The following is a 17394-nucleotide window of genomic DNA, read 5'->3' on the forward strand; positions in this document are numbered from 1 at the left end:
TATAATCTCTAAAACATGTAGTTTGTTAATGTACAATGTTCAGTAAAACCTGGAAAATGTCTGAAATAATAGATTACCTGAATATGAATATACACATCAGTAGTGTATGCACACACATACACACCATCTTATGGAATTGTCTAAAAGTTTTGTTCATTTCTTTGCTAGATGAAATAAAGTTTCATTAACATATTTTAAATTTAATAAAAACCTCGTGCTTTTAAAATACCACAAAGGTCAGACAAACAAAAAATGACGAGGATCTGACTTTATTTTCCTTCACAATTCTGAACTTCAGAGTATATTTTAAACAATTATTTTTCTTCTGCATGAGAATGATCTTCCTCACATGCTGGATGGCAAAGTTTACTGTGTGGCTATCAGCATCGTTAACTTCTCATTGAGACTCACGTTGACCTTGGTCAGTTGAGACAGGTAGATCACCATCAAGAGATCCTGTAAAAAATTTATTAACTTGGCTGAAAGAATAACACAAATTTGAAATAAAACTACATGACCTTTTTTTCTAATTTGGTCACACAACACTAATAATCTCTGACCACATTTAGATCACTAGCCCAATACTCACTGGGTCACTGGAAAGTGTGTCATGGAAATAGTATATGGGTACAGAAGCAAATGGGGAGGCACTAAAGAGGGCCTGGAAAGTGTACACAATTTCTTGCAAGATGTATCGGACTAACCGGGCTGTGTATGGGCCTACGGGCAGCTCCAAGCAACAGCCTGTTGGATCAAGTTATCACAAGTTCGGCCTGGGGAGTAGACTCCCAACTCCCAAGATCCTCTCCAGGTAAGAGCCAAATAAAACAAGAATCAGGTAGGTAGTAGAAAAGCAGTTTGAGAATGACATTGCAGCAAAAGCAAAGTCCACGTGATTAGACTGCAGAAACATTCTTGGAGTATGACAAAGAAATCTAGGAAGACCTCGACAAGAGGTTCCAGGTCTTCAAATCGGTACCATATTGGTGTCCAAGTGACTAGAAACAACACAAGACAGACTTCAAGTTAATGTGGGAGATGTAAGAGACACACCTGGAGGACCAAGATGTTTTATATTTGCTGAGATATACTTCCTAAACATTTGACTATCAGACATTATTACTCCCAGATCCTTCATGCATTGTTTTCCTACTATGGGGAGAATTGTGCTTTGTACCCTTTATTTTGACTGTACCAAAGTACCTTGAATTTATCACTTATTTTATGATGCCAATGTCCAATCAATTTTATTTATCAGTTTGTTTTTCCAATGTCTTCTGGAATGACCCAATTCTCTCTCCACTGTTCTAAATTGCTCACCATTACTTAATTCCCCCAACCTCTTAATTATAGCTTTACTGAATTTTACCATTGTGTGCTCTGCAAGCTGCTTCCCCAATAGTTTATACATTTATCCATACTTCTGGTCATATACAAGAATACCACTTCTGCTTATTTATCTACAGCACCTTCTTCATTCTACAAAAGCAAACTTTTAGTTGTGTATTCAATGCAATGACCACTGTTCTAACATTTTATGTAGTCTGTGTGAATGGAGAAAGTTTTGAGCAGTGAAATCATTTGAATTGTGTGAAATGTATAATAACTGAAACAGTCATTTGTGCAAGAGGTAAGGAAAATTGCTGTAAGTCAGGTATGGAAACTAGTTAGTGTAATGCAAGAACTGCCTCAATAAAACAAGAGGAGGACACATAGTTGTATGAAGAAGTTGTCATACTGACAATTATGTACAGATGCAAGACTGGCAAAGCATAAATGTGAAAATAAAAAATGTGTTAGAAATGGATTATCTGAGAAGTATATATGCACTGGGAGGAAAGGTAAGAATGAAAATGTCACTGAAAGATATGTGCACTAGTTGATTAAAAACAAAATTCAAGGAAAGTAAAGTGAGATGCTCTGGGCATGTGGAATGAATTGATAAACTGATGAAACATGTACAGGTATATTCTGCTAGGTGGAGGTGGAGCCCTAATTTCTTCCAATACACCCCTTGTATTTTATCAGAACCTTGTACACCTTTAAAGTCACAGTATTTAAATAATCAAGTGACACCATATCATTAAGCATTATGCCGACTGAAAATATACACAAGTAAGCTTTTTATAAAATAGCCCATTGTACCTTCTTGTATATAAATATTTTTGTTTCTGTTTATCTTAATTTAGAATTTATTCATTATGCAAACAAACAAGCAAACATCTTTGCTTATCACCTGCACAATGAAATTTTGACAGCAACAGCTTCTGCTGAAAGAACCTGGTATTTCTTTAAAATTAATTAAAGCTTAATATTCACTACACACAAGTGAATAGGCACAATTTCCAGCAGGAAAGAGGTTTAACTAAATGTTCAAATAACTAAATAATCAACTCTGAACAAACCACAGCACGAGACATACCAATCTGACTATTCTCCTGCTCTATAGAAACAATGGATAAGCATTTCTCCTAATAGTTAACATATTTTTACCATTCTCCCACATGGGCATCTTGACCTCAAAACTGTTTAAATGTGTCCATTGTGTTTGGCATCGTGTGGGTGTCTTATTAGCAACATTATTCCGTACCTTCATATTGGTGTTGAGCATTTCCTCGAAGTCATGAGCAGACATCTTAGGAACCTGGTTTACCATCCTTGTTAACTCACGACCGATGTAATTGTCAGCTTGTACTTTTCCACTCAGGACGTCATCAACATATGCTGAAGAGATGTACGACTTGTTCCAGTTATTCAAACATTAATTCATTTTTATGCAAGAAAAATAATTTAACAAATTTTATGTTAATTGTGAATACAGATCTTCAATGTCATATGAAAAACTAGTAAAATAATAATAATGTTAGTATTTTTGTTTTTATCATAGGCTGGGTAGCAATTCTGAAGAAAACCACTTTTGAGAGTAAAAAATTAATTTTTACACAACTGTCTACTGGGTTGCAGCCCATTTACAAAACCAGGCCTTCTGTTACAGGCTGGTGCTACATAGCCTTCCCAGTTTGGTGCCTTCTTTTGATAATTACTTCCATTACAGGCATGTGGTGTGAATGATACTTTCTTATTGTTTTTGAGCTTTCCAACCATCTGGCCTTGGACACTAATGCAAGAGACTGTCGACTTCCTTTGCTGCTTCTACTTCAGCCCGCAGGTAGTTTCAGGAGCCCATGAGTACTAACGAATGTGTTCCTGGACTCTGAGCCCAGAGATGCCCATGCTCAGAGATCACTGGGGGTTTTCAGATTGTGCACTCAGGTGTTTTGAGCTATGTCCTGGGGAGTTGTGGGCTGTGTGCCCAGAGTGTTATAGACTGCATACCTGGAGGTTTTCATGGACTGTGTACCTGTGGCTTTTTCTAGGGCTCTTGGTTTTTTCCAGGCTGTAAGCAAGAGGCTGCTGGGCCAATACTGTATGCCCAAGGCTGTTGGGCCATTGTACCTGATACACGAAGCTGCTAGGGTAATGAGCACAAGAGAGCCTCCATGGCAATGGGCCTTGGAGCAAATAGGCCAAAATTTTGTCCTATCTCCATAGTTTTCCTCTTCCTCCCTGCAGTGTGGGGCAGGATTTAGGGCATTTCCCTAATCTAAATTGAGAAGTTATTTTCTGAAATTGTTATTGTGAAATTCGGTTATTTTCTAAAATTGAGAAGTTATTTCTCAATTCAGGTTTGCAACATGATCTTTCCACAGTTGGTGCCATGTCCTTGGTCTTCTAGGCAGGGTGCTCTGCATGTTCAAGTGACCCCCTATCATCAAGTTCCTCTTTTATTCCTTTCCACTGGAGGCCACATGCTATGGGTTCTGGCTGTCACTAAAATGTTAGTTGTCTCCGGCCACGATTTTCTGGTGGCTGGTTCTCCGGGACTATGGGCCCTAGTCCCTGCATCTGGATCTTTTGCGTAATGAGATCATGGCATCTCCAGGAGTTTTAGTCGATTCTTTTTTCAAGCTTTTCTTGGTTACATTGACGGTGTGTGTGCAGTCGAGGATGTGGCTCCATCCTTTCTGGGATAAGGTTTATTACTTTCTTGCCTCCTCTTTCCTCCAGTGTTGGGGCAGTTTACTTGCACTTTTGTTTTGTGTTTGATTGTGGTCTCATTGACTCTCTTGACTATTTTCCTCAATTCTTTTACATGCTGGGCTGCAGGCAGTCAACTTAAATGTGCCTCTTGTTCTTATGGGGGGTCAACCCTGTCCATGTTTCCCAGTTTGAAAAATCTAGTTTCCTCTACTAAGGTGGTGTTTTGAGTAATCTCAGCTAATTACTTAGGAATCCTTCCCAGAAATAATACTAGTACATTGAATGTAATGCAACACCTTTCAGGAGTGGGCCCCAAGTAGCTTCCCATCCCTGCCATATTCCATTGTTTTCAGTGGGGTTTGGCACGGGCTATTTCAGAGTGAGGTGGCAGATTGGCCGAGACTCCAGGTAACCTGGGTTGCCGTATGGTGGCAGTTGCGCACATCACAGGTACTTATCCTGCAGCAATTGAACGTTTGCTTTGTTTACCCGAGTGTGCCCAATTTTATTGACACTCACTGGTTTTGTTGAAAGTATGCTCTCTGATGGGGGTTTGTTCTCAGATTTGGGTCGATCTATTACCCAAACTTCCCCCTCACCTTGTAGAGTGAATTAAATTCTTGTCCCATCTTCTGGTAGGCAAGGATGGATTTCAAGAGGCCTGGTGTGATTAGCCATAACTTCCCAATACCAACATATAAGCTTGATAAACTAATGCAACCCACCAGAAAGGGTGTTTCATTAGTCAATGCCTGGTGTTTTTTTCTTTAGACTTGCTTCACCAGTCCATAAAAATGAGAAATAAGCTAATGATAAATGAATGAACAAATGTTTTAAGAATACAAGAGGTTTAGTTTTGGGTTAAGAAATGCATCATTAGGGATTCAGGGACAAGTTTATATTCAGTAAAATGTAGAGATTTTATATTTTGAAGTAAAACTAAGATAAGAATCTGTATACTGTACTGTAGTTGGAGAACTTTAATTTATAATTAAAAAAAAAAAAAAAGTATATGGGTTAACATGGAAAACTAGGAAGATCTTGTCTGTATTATAGAAAACAAAGATAAGTAACTACCAGTACTCTCACAAGACGTAAGTACTGTAAAGTACTTACAAATGAGAACTTCAAGGGTTGCTTCCATGTTTTGGGTGGCTTCAGAAATTTGATGCAAGTCAGTAGTAGATTCCACTAAACGTTGCCTGTTAAATTTACTTTTTTGTGCAACATTTGCTGGAAAAACAAAAAATAATAATAATAATCAACCACCACTGACAACAATAATGACTACCAGTACTACACAACACTTCATGGTGAGCTGACCAAACATGCTCGCAGTCTAACAGAAAATAATGCACAATATTCAATCTCACTAAATGAAAAATTTTGAAATTTTAATTACTTGTACTTGTAATATACAAAGTAATGAACGTTATATTATACTGTACAATACTTACTTATTTTAAATTAAATACCTGTGAGTAAGTTATTATCAAAGACAGCACCAAGCCGGGAAAGCCATGCAGCACCATCAAATATGAGGAATAATCTGAGGGTGCTAAATATCACCGAGGATGCCAATGTGAGAACAGAAACCCGTAAGACGAACAATATCAAAAGTATCCGATTCACCAAGAATTCTACTGAGGTACAAGTGACCGCGGGGGACGGTCAGAAAGCAAGACACATGCTCGTCCTGGGAGTCAGAATATTCAACAAGGATATGCACAACTGTAAGAGGGACAATGCAGTTAGGAAAATAATGAGCATGGCGGTGTTCCACTAAGTGTCTGAGTTAAGAGCGTATGACCAATACGCAACCTTGCCAGAGCCATTTCCCACCGCCAGTTACAGTGGTAGAAGGAAGGCCACAGGGACACACTACTCTTTTAAGAGTACACAGTTTGTTACCAGTAACAGAAGACCAACAACCCTGCCAACGAGCAGGAATGGAGGAATGAATAACTAGGTAAAAGTCGGAATAAGGAATACCTTTACGAGAGATGGAATAAGTGCGGATAGCTTCCTTAGCGGCAACGTCTACACGCTCATTATATTTAACGAGACACCAACCCAGCACAACTCAACTGTCTTAAATTTACTGGAGATAAGAAACAGCCAATGTTGAATCTCGGTCTACCACCGGATGGACTGGATTAAAGGACTCCAGAGCCATGAGAACACTGCGAGAGTCAACAAAGGAGGATTGACAGCGAGAAAGCAGGAGACGAAGAGCATAGAGAATAGCAAAGTTCTGCTGGAAGATGCTAGTCTCCGGAGGCAGGCAACACATATAGGTGTGGTCAACAAAAACAAGTGTAACCTACACCATCTGCAGAAGTTGACCCATCAGTGAAGATGGAAACAGAGCAGGAATGTGAAGAAAAGTGTTCAAGGAAAAAGTGTTTCAGAACTGTAGGAGGGGTAAAAGCTTTATTGATGTGGGTCAGGGATTTACAATATTGAGGAAGGGGGACCTTCCACTGGGGCAAGGATGGAACAACACGAGGAGAAATATTAGTAATACTAACCGAAAGAGAATGTTGCAGGCAAGACAACCGGACAGAAAGAGGGAGGTGGTGAAGAGGAACAGGAACTACAGGAGGGGGGAAAGGTCAAAGCACGACACAGGCAAGTTTGAGGGTGTTGTAAGGACTGTGCAAGGTACCGAAGAAAGTAGTGACCTTGGCAGTCCTGGAGAGACAGGAAGCCAGTGTCAATGTACAGGCTGAGGGTAGGAGTTGAACGAAAGGCACCAAAGCTGAGGCGCAACCCAGTACAGTGCAAAGGATCAAGATGGCGAAGAGTAGAAGAAACAGAAGGGTAAGCAGGGCAACCATAATCAAGTTTAGACAGTACGAGAGAGGAATGCAAGAGAGAAGCGTGCGCCTATCCGCTCCCCAAGAAGTATGGAACAAAACCTTAAGTAGGTTAAGGGCCTTAGAGCATTCAACTCGGAGGCAAGAGATATGGGGCGACCAAGACAAACGGAGTGTCAAAGGTTAACCCCAAAAGCTTCACGGAATCTTTGTACACAAGGGGATGACCATAAGCGACAAAGAGACACGAAGAACGACATGCTTCCGAGTAAAAATCATAGCACAAGTCTTAGTTGCAGGGAACTTGAAGCCATGATTGGTGGCCCAAGACGCCACGGCAATCACAAGTTGAAGTTGCCGTTGAAGGAGAGGCAAATCATCACCTCGACAGCAAAGAGTAAGAGCGTCGACATAAAGAGCAGAGAAGACGCCAGAAGGAAGGGAGAAAAGAAGACCATTGAGAGCAACCGGAAAAAGAGTAGTGCTCAGAACACTACCCTGGGGTACATCTTCGTATTGCCGAAGAGAGGCAGAGAAAGTGACACCAAGTCTGACTCTAAAGGAACGATGAGAGAGGAAGCTTTGGAGGAAGAAAGGGAGATTACCTCGAAGGCCAAAAGAACGAAGTTGAGGCAGAATATGGTATCTCCAGGTGGTGTCGTAAGCCTTTTCCAGGTCAAAAAGAACAGCAACAACGAAGGTCCTCGCAGCAAAAGCAGTAAGAATATAGACCTCCAAGTTCACCACGACAGCAGTTGTGCTGCGGCACTTGCGAAAACCAAATTGAGAAGGAAGGTGGTGATGGTGTTCCAAGAACCACATCAGACGAACATTTACCATACACTCAAAGAGTTTGCAGTCTGACAAGTCAAACGAACAATGTATAAACAATGTGAAAACAATGTATAAACTAGGAAGCTTCCCAATGGGCTTCCAAGGAAGATTTTGTATAGCTATTACTATATAAAATTCTATTACTATATAATTTTCTTGATTTCTTTATCATAAACATATATAACTCACTTCCAACTATTTCTGGCAAGTAAGAGATGACCTCAACTGGGATAGGAGCAAACATGGTGCCTGGAGTGCGGCCAGGGACCCCCATATTGGCACTCACATACCCCTGTGGAACATCATTAAAGATTAGTATGACAAGTGTTAATTCAACTTTATAGCAATTAATTATGAGTAATTAAACTTTATATCAATTAACACTTTCGCGCTATCTGGACGCGCCGGCGCGTTCGGTTTCGTCTAACGCTAACGCATAGTGGACATAAAGTTATGTCAACTTTTAAAATATTTGTATAAAATTCAATTTTTATCCGATTTACTTTGGGTTTGTTTCAAACTGCGCGCCATGAGGCTCTCTTTCTCACCACTAGGCTTCATGGTACAATAAGTTCATGAAAGGTGTGGATAACTTCGATCAAATGGTATTTTGTCCCAAACGGGTTGCAGGTGGGTGACTTTAGCCGTTTATACTGGTAATTCTTCCCCTATATCATGTATTATATGCATATGTCTGTTTAGGGAATTTTATTCCGATCAATATACAACCAAAAATAACTGTGTGCAACAAGTATAAACTTGACAAACATAACAAAAGTAAAAATATTTCGTGTGTGTTTGACGCTCACTGATATGTTCCAGCGTTGTTTTATATTTGTCGTTATTCTAACTTACGCTTTGTTGATATTTTTTACCTATGGGCACATAGAACATTCTATTGCGAACACATTGACATAAAAATGAATGACGTACATAAAAAATTAATGTCATGAGAGTGAAATAAGTATAAACTTTCAAAGCGCCGTGCGTCGTCCCGTCACCGATACCGGAAAACAATTTCACCACTTCCCACACTCTTGCGGGCGGGCTGCATCATTATTCTACGCTTATATTCATATCACCGTGTTGGGAATTTCATTGCGAGTCTATTGATACCAAAATTAACGCTGTAGAACAAGTGTGGAGGTGATTACAATCCCAAGAGTAAAAACATTTTGTTGCTGATGGGCGCTCACGGCGAGTCATCTACGTAGTTATTTATTTGGTGCTGGTATCCCTATATGTTTCGTGACTTATTTTACTGATGTTCTTCTAGAGAATTTTATTGCGAACACGTTGGTACCAAAATGAAATACGTAGCATGAGAACTAAGGTCAGAAGAGTAAAAAGAGTATACACATTTTTGTTTTTACGCTTAAGCGATAAAAACGCAGCGCGCACATTCGGTTGGCTGAGTGACCTTTGCGGAGAGCGCGAAAGTGTTAATTACGAGTAATTAAACTTTATAACAAGCGTCAAGTATATAATAAATGACAAAACTTATATTTTAAAACCTAACTGGAAAGGACACCAGGGCAAATGGGGAGGACCTTTGACAAGCCGCTGGCTTCCTGTCCTCGTTGAAGCCACTAGTGGCCCTCAGGTAAATTATGTATTATTCACGTATCATTTGATAAAAAGATAATGTTGATGGGCATTACAAAATTATCTGAGCAAAATCCCCCTAATGAAACATGTACAGTTAACGGTACAGTACAGTACCGTACTGTAACTCCAATTGTCAACTTTCAAGAAATTTTGTAAAATTCTAAAGCAAATCTGACTCGGCACCAAGCCACACACTTGGTTTTACTCGTCAAACACTAAGTAATCCAGAGACTGTTTTAATTCATACCTTAATGTTCATCTGGCCTCCATGCAGAGTGGTGTCAACAGTAAGATGAATGGGGTTGTTGGTGACCCTTGAGTAGTAATCATGGATCAGAAGGGAATGGTCAGTGATCTCGTGGCCAGTGGCCCACCATCCAACGATCACTTCGCCGGGGTTCACTTTGCGATGTAATTCATACATATCTTTAGCGAAGTCCAGCTCTACTGCTACCTAATTTAGACCAATAAAATAATTTTGTAATCAATTTCATAAAATATACATGACATAATATATGCCAACCATTACAAACTAATCCAGGGCATTCCAGAAATTCTTTGGATTAAAATGTGAGATTACATTCTGAAAAGACGTCATGAAATTGTGAACTACAAATCTAAACTGATGCTGGCTATATGATCACCCTGCCCAGACTGTGAACCTGAATCATTCATTTTTATGAGGCAAATGGGTGAGGACACTTACGTACTATCCACTGACACTGATATCAATTTGTAAATTGCTACAAAATCGTGAATGTTTGTTTATTATACTGTACTGTTAGATATACTGTTAAAAACAATTATAATTATAACTTATATAATCATATATTAATTATACTGTAATAATTATACCGTTATAACTTTAATACTAAATACAGTATTATATAGTAGTAATATACTGTCTACAAGGTTATTCAGAGTTGGTAAACATATGATAGGTCTGGAGAATGTAATGCTAAGTAGCCAATACAGTATTTACAGTTAAATAACTTCAGCTAACCTCTTCTTTAGATTCATTGTGAGGAACACAGAAGCAGTTGGTTATCTCAATGGCTCCCTTATCAACACCTATGGTACCTGTGGAGATGTATGCCAGTTAATTAATGCAGTAATTAATCAGAAAATTATGAACTCAATATATTTAATCATAGTTAACATCATAACAATCATTATCCAACTTTTGACTTACATACGGTAGTTAGGCATCAGCTCAGAGATGATTGGACAGCTGTACAACATTTTCACTAGACATCTTTTAATTAATTTTATATTCCTTACTCTATGTTCCTAACAGCAACGTTTTATATTTTATAAATAAATGTATTTATTTATAAGGATAGGCACATCCTCTATACAGCCCTCTGGTTGTACCTCTTCCTAGCTTCATCTCTCTAACCAGAACTTTCATTGCACCCCCTCTTCCTGCCCTCTACTCTTGTCTTCACTTGCAAAAATTCCTCTAGTCAATCATACAACTCGGGTACTTAATCTGATTAACACCCGTCACCATTTCCCCAATTCACTCTTATATCATATTCAAGTTTCCTCTCTCTACTATTATTACTTTTGTCTTCTTTTACAAGCATCTACAAAACTTTAATTTAGCCTTCATATACAGTACTGTAAAGTACTTATTACTGTATGAGCTCGCTTAACCAGATTCCACTGAACTGGATATTTGGGTTATCCAGCCAAAATGGCAACCGGATTTTGCATTCTGGCAAAACTTCACAATACTGTATCTGGATAGTAATCCAGATAACCGGAGATTTGGCTGGATAGTGCAGATATCGCAGACTGGCACAGAGTAAGTCAAGTCCGGATAATTTTCAGGTAAAACTTCGCCATATTCTGACAAATCCCGAGAACTAGAGGTCAGGTTATATAAATTTAAAAAAATTACACATTTCGAGATCTACAGTATCAAACGAGAAGGCAAACTACAACAAGCTAAGCTGAATTTTTATTTTATATTACTGTATATTTTTTACTTTTTTTTTGTATTTTATTGTGTGGAAATTCAAATTATGTTAGTTGTGTTACAAAAAAATTGCAAATATGGCCATTTTTGGACTCTCCCTGAAAGAATTCTGCTTATCCAGATGTCTAGCTTGTCTTGTGAGGGGTCCTTCCTAGTCTGCATAAGCAAGCTTAGACAGTATAATTATCTGCTAGACTAATTGTATCATCTGTAATAATCATATACAGTACAGTATATCATTTGCTGGTCTGGAACTTGACTCAGGATGGTTAAGGTGAGTTGTATTGATGGTGGTAGCCAAGTGTTGCTGTTCTATTGAAAGTGTATAATTACCAAAGTGTAATTACCTAAGTGTAGTTACAGGATAAGAGCTACGCTCGTTCAGCAAAGTTCAGTTCAGTAAAGAGATCGAGTTTGTGAGTCGATGTTTGGGAGGTAGTTGCTATTAAGAAAATGTTAAGGTAAGTTAGATTATGTGGGGTTAGTGTGTATAGGGTTATGTTAGGTTGAGGGTAGGCTAGTTTAAGATGGGTTAGGTAAGGTTGTATTGCGGATCTACGTCTGGAAAATAATTGCATCAGTCATCTTTGACGTGCCAGTAGTACAGTGTGTTGAATATCTAAGAGTGGTTGGGGGATGCGTCGTGGGCGAGTGTGGTCCATGTGGTGTTTCAGTCCAAGTGCACAGGTCGCTGGAATTTCCTGGTATCAACAGCAGGTCGAAAAGCATGCTATTGTGTATTGACATGCAGCTCATGTTTGCCATCTTAATCAAGTACAGTCACATTCCAAATACAACCTTACCTAAAAGTGTACCAATTACTCTATGAGCATCAGGATTTCTTCTCTCGTAAGAGTCAACAATGTGAAAAACACCACCGGGTGAACTTTTGCCACAAGGTTGAGCGCCATGTTTGTTGTGAGAGGAACGGTCGCTTACTGCACCAACACACGGTTGCCAGATTCAAATTGCTAAAAATAGCGAGCTGACGGTCTAAAAGTAGCGAATTTGTAATAGGAGTAGCCCAATTTTTTGTTTAAGTTTATTTATTTATTTTATTTATTTATATATATACAAGAAGGTACATTGGGTTTGTGAGAATACATTGTACAGTATTTACATTCTTGTAAAGCCACTAGTACGCGCAGCGTTTCGGGCAGGTCCCTTAATCTAGCAGATAATTTTAAGTAGGTAATTTCTATCAGAATTTATAAATGATAAAGATACATTGCAAGAGAAAAAATTAGATGAGAGAGATTAGTAAGTATATTAAAACACATTGTTATATTAAAGCTCTGATTGATTTCATTGACAGCTTGATTAGTAATTTAAAACAAGATTAATAGACACCATACAGCAGATTGACAGCACATATCAGACAGCATGATCACAATGGTAAAGATGTTCAGATTGGGTACATAAAGATTGGGAGACTGGTAGCAAAGATACAGATAAACAAGATTTATAAACACCATACAGCAGATTGGCAGCACATATAACATAAGTGACTGATACGGGTTTCAAAGTAATCTATTATGATATATAGAGTACATTAAACGATTTTAATTGTTTTATTAACATTATCTCTGCACATATATATATATATATATATATATATATATATATATATATATATATATATATATATATATATATATATATATAGTATATATATATATATATATATATATATGCGAACAAGCCTGAATGGTCCCCAGGACATATGCAACTGAAAACTCACACCCCAGAAGTGACTCGAACCCATACTCCCAGAAGCAACGCATCTGGTATGTACAAGACGCCTTAATCCACTTGACCATCACGACCGGACATAATGAGGTGATAGCCGAGGCTATTTGAACCACCCCACCGCCGGCACTCGGATAGTTATCTTGGGCATAGCATTTTACCAAATCACCTCATTCTTTGGGGCAACACGTGAGGAACACAAATGCGAACAAGCCTGAATGGTCCCCAGGACCACCGGTGGGGTGGTTCAAATAGCCTCGGCTATCACCTCATTATGTCCGGTCGTGATGGTCAAGTGGATTAAGGCGTCTTGTACATACCAGATGCGTTGCTTCTGGGAGTATGGGTTCGAGTCACTTCTGGGGTGTGAGTTTTCAGTTATATATATATATATTATATATATATATATATATATATATATATATATATATATATATATATATTTAACCAATATGATAATAGGATAACATACCAATATTTACTGTTTGAAGCCTAATGGGTGTGAAGTCCTTCCACGTCTTTACAGTTGAAGATTACCAAGATCTTGATCTGCATCCACAACCTCGTTCTTGTATATTGCAGACTCATATTTAAGCATTGACATGAGTTGTTCATATGACGAGCAACAAGTTACATTTTCTTCAAGATATGTTTTGATTCTCAATACTGATGTCAAAAGCTCAAGTCCCATTCCCATTCAAGATTTCTCAGTTTAGTTTTCACAGACGTTACTCTCGAAAATATCCGTTCAACCAGGGCATTACTGATTGGCAAACTGTGTATTTTCAACACAAACTCAGCGAGGTCAATCAGTATGGGATCGCCAGCAGTGTTCTTGACAGTTATTGTCTTGGTCTAAAATAACGATTCAGATGTCGGAATTTGTCCCTTACAAATGTTGGACTAGTCAATGGTTAACAGTAGGCGCCACTGACTTTCAATTTCACTAAGCTTAGATTGGTCAGCTAATACTAACGGAAGTTCCGAAAATGGTGGCCATAAGCTAAGGCATATGATAGGTAACAGATTTTTCACCTTTTTTTATAGTTTCAGCATTACTTAGAATACGAGAAAGAAGCTAATATTTGCAAGCGTTCACTAAAAAATTATCGCATCTTTCTTGAACATTTTGAAACTTTTCCAGGGTTGTAAAATTGTTTTGTCAGTTAGTGGCCAGAAGTGTTGAAAATTCGTAACCAAAGTCAACTTTCTCCAGGGGCAGATACATAGAATTGTAGTCCAAATTAACATGAAGCTTTGCATGATGAGGACGAAAGATTCTTCTGAGTATTCCAAGAGTGAAGTTTCTAAGGACAGTGTGAAGGCTATACTGATCTGCTTCATCTTTTGATAAAGTAAATTCATCCTTTCAAAATCATTTAGGATTGGTTTGAGACATGTGAAATATAGCTTATTGGAAGGATCAGCGAACATTGAAAATAGTTGCCTTGCAACATATTTATCACAAGAGGAAAAAGCTATTTGGTAATGAGTTGTTAGAGAACCCCACTGATCAAACGGCCGCTTTACACTACCGCTCCTTGCCAACCATCGTCTTCCTGACAAAGGTATTACTGTAAGGGATCTTTCCCATCATTTATCAAACTGTAAATTTTCTAGATATCTTTCCTCCCCCTTAATGAAGATCTGTGGAACCAGGTGTAGCTTTTGGGATGAAGTATTATTAACAATTAAGGTTGGGAAATTTATTGCCCCTGGGGAGGATTACCTTGCCTTGCGGTTACTTTTTCTTTCAAAGGTTCCTAGGATCAACGTCCCAGGGGCCGGTCTCTGACCAGGGCTCTCCTGCGGTAAGTGGTCTAGTCAATCAGGCTGATGGACTCGGCTGTGATTTGTACAGATTATATTATTAAAGCATAAATAATCATCATTGAGTTTCTAAATATTAATAGCCCAAAGTAGCCCAACTTGCCTTTAAACTAGCCCAAAAAGTTGCAAGTAGCGAAATTAAAAATTTGGGAGCGTGAGGCTCTCAAAGTAGCCTAATTCGCTACTTGTAACCCAATCTTGCAACCCTGTTCCGACTCTCTGCACCTATTTTCATTTTCAAATTACGACTTTTTATACCGAAAATATGGCAATTACTGAAAACGGCGATGGGTCATATTTTGCCCTAACCCCCCTGCAGTTTTCAAAATATCTGAAATGTCCGAAATTTGACTCCTGAGCGTGATTTTTGAGCCGAATTCTGACTCTCTGCACCTATTTGCATTTTCAAATTACTACTTTTTATACCGAAAATATGCCAATTACTGAAAACGGCGATGGGTCATATTTTGCCCAAACCCCCCTGCAGTTTTCAAAATATCTGAAATGTCCGTAATTTGACTCCTGAGCGTGATTTTTGAGCCGAATTCTGACTCTGCACCAATTTGCATTTTCAAATTACTACTTTTTATACCGAAAATATGCCAATTACTGAAAACGGCGAGGGGTCATATTTTGCCCAAACCCCCCTGCAGTTTTCAAAATATCTGAAATGTCCGAAATTTGACTCCTGAGCGTGATTTTTGAGCCGAATTCTGACTCTCTGCACCTATTTTCATTTTCAAATTACGACTTTTTATACCAAAATATGCCAATTACTGAAAACGGCGATGGGTCATATTTTGCCCAAACCCCCCTGCAGTTTTCAAAATATCTGAAATGTCCGAAATTTGACTCCTGAGCGTGATTTTTGAGCCGAATTCTGACTCTCTGCACCTATTTGCATTTTCAAATTACTACTTTTTATACCGAAAATATGCCAATTACTGAAAACGGCGATGGGTCATATTTTGCCCAAACCCCCCTGCAGTTTTCAAAATATCTGAAATGTCCGAAATTTGACTCCTGAGCGTGATTTTTGAGCCGAATTCTGACTCTCTGCACCTATTTTCATTTTCAAATTACGACTTTTTATACCAAAATATGCCAATTACTGAAAACGGCGATGGGTCATATTTTGCCCAAACCCCCCTGCAGTTTTCAAAATATCTGAAATGTCCGAAACTTCAATCCTGAGCGTGATTTTTGAGCCGAATTCTGACTCTGCACCTATTTTCATTTTCAAATTACGACTTTTTATACCGAAAATATGCCAATTACTGAAAACGGCGATGGGTCATATTTTGCCCAAACCCCCCTGCAGTTCTCAAAATATCTGAAATGTCCGACACTTGACTCCTGAGCGTGATTTTTGAGCCGAATTCTGACTCTCTGCACCTATTTTCATTTTCAACTTACGACTTTTTATACCAAAAATATGCCAATTAATGAAAACGGTGATGGGTCATATTTTGCCCAAACCCCCCTGCAGTTTTCAAAATATCTGAAATGTCCGAAACTTGACTCCTGAGCGTGATTTTTGAGCCGAATTCTGACTCTCTGCACCTATTTTCATTTTCAAATTACTACTTTTTATACCGAAAATATGCCAATTACTGAAAACGGCGAGGGGTCATATTTTGCCCAAACCCCCCTGCAGTTTTCAAAATATCTGAAATGTCCGAAACTTGACTCCTGAGCGTGATTTTTGAGCCGAATTCTGACTCTCTGCACCTATTTTCATTTTCAACTTACGACTTTTTATACCAAAAATATGCCAATTAATGAAAACGGTGATGGGTCATATTTTGCCCAAACCTCCCTGCAGTTTTCAAAATATCTGAAATGTCGGAAATTTGACTCCGGAGTGTAATTTTTGACCCGAATTCTAACTCAGGGTTGCAAGATTCAAATTGCTAAAAGTAGCGAATTTGTAATAAGAGTAGCCCAATTTTTTGTTTAGTGACCGATACGGGTTTCAAAGTAATCTATTATGACATATAGAGTACATTAAACGATTTTAATTGTTTTATTAACATTATCTCTGCATATATATATATTTAACCAATATGATAATAGGATAACTTACCAATATTTACTGTTTGAAGCTTAATGGGTGTGAAGTCCTTCCACGTCTTTACAGTTGAAGATTACCAAGATCTTGATCTGCATCCACAACCTCGTTCTTGTATATTGCAGACTCATATTTAAGCATTGACATGAGTTGTTCATATGACGAGCAACAAGTTACATTTTCTTCAAGATATGTTTTGATTCTCAAGACTGATGTCAAAAGCTCAAGTCCCATTCCCATTCAAGATTTCTCAGTTTAGTTTTCACAGACGTTACTCTCGAAAATATCCGTTCAACCAGGGCATTACTGATTGGCAAGCTGTATATTTTCAACACAAACTCAGCGAGGTCAATCAGTATGGGATCGCCAGCAGTGTTCTTGACAGTTATTGTCTTGGTCTAAAATGACGATTCAGATGTCGGAATTTGTCCCTTACAAATGTTGGACTAGTCAATGGT

General features: G+C 38.4%; 1 protein-coding gene across 1 annotated transcript; it reads right to left on the minus strand.

The window, feature by feature from the left end:
- Positions 1–253: 253 nt before the first annotated feature.
- LOC138358912 (eukaryotic translation initiation factor 3 subunit F-1-like) lies at positions 254–12197 on the minus strand. Its single transcript, XM_069317287.1, is given in 8 exon segments — positions 254–456; positions 2591–2724; positions 5158–5274; positions 7884–7986; positions 9550–9756; positions 10306–10382; positions 12090–12152; positions 12155–12197. Coding segments are annotated over 8 exon segments (834 nt in total). The 3' UTR covers positions 254–366.
- Between the last annotated feature and the right edge of the window lie 5197 nt (positions 12198–17394).

The sequence above is a fragment of the Procambarus clarkii genome, chromosome 87 (genome assembly GCF_040958095.1).
Source record: "Procambarus clarkii isolate CNS0578487 chromosome 87, FALCON_Pclarkii_2.0, whole genome shotgun sequence".
Taxonomy (NCBI): domain Eukaryota; kingdom Metazoa; phylum Arthropoda; class Malacostraca; order Decapoda; family Cambaridae; genus Procambarus; species Procambarus clarkii.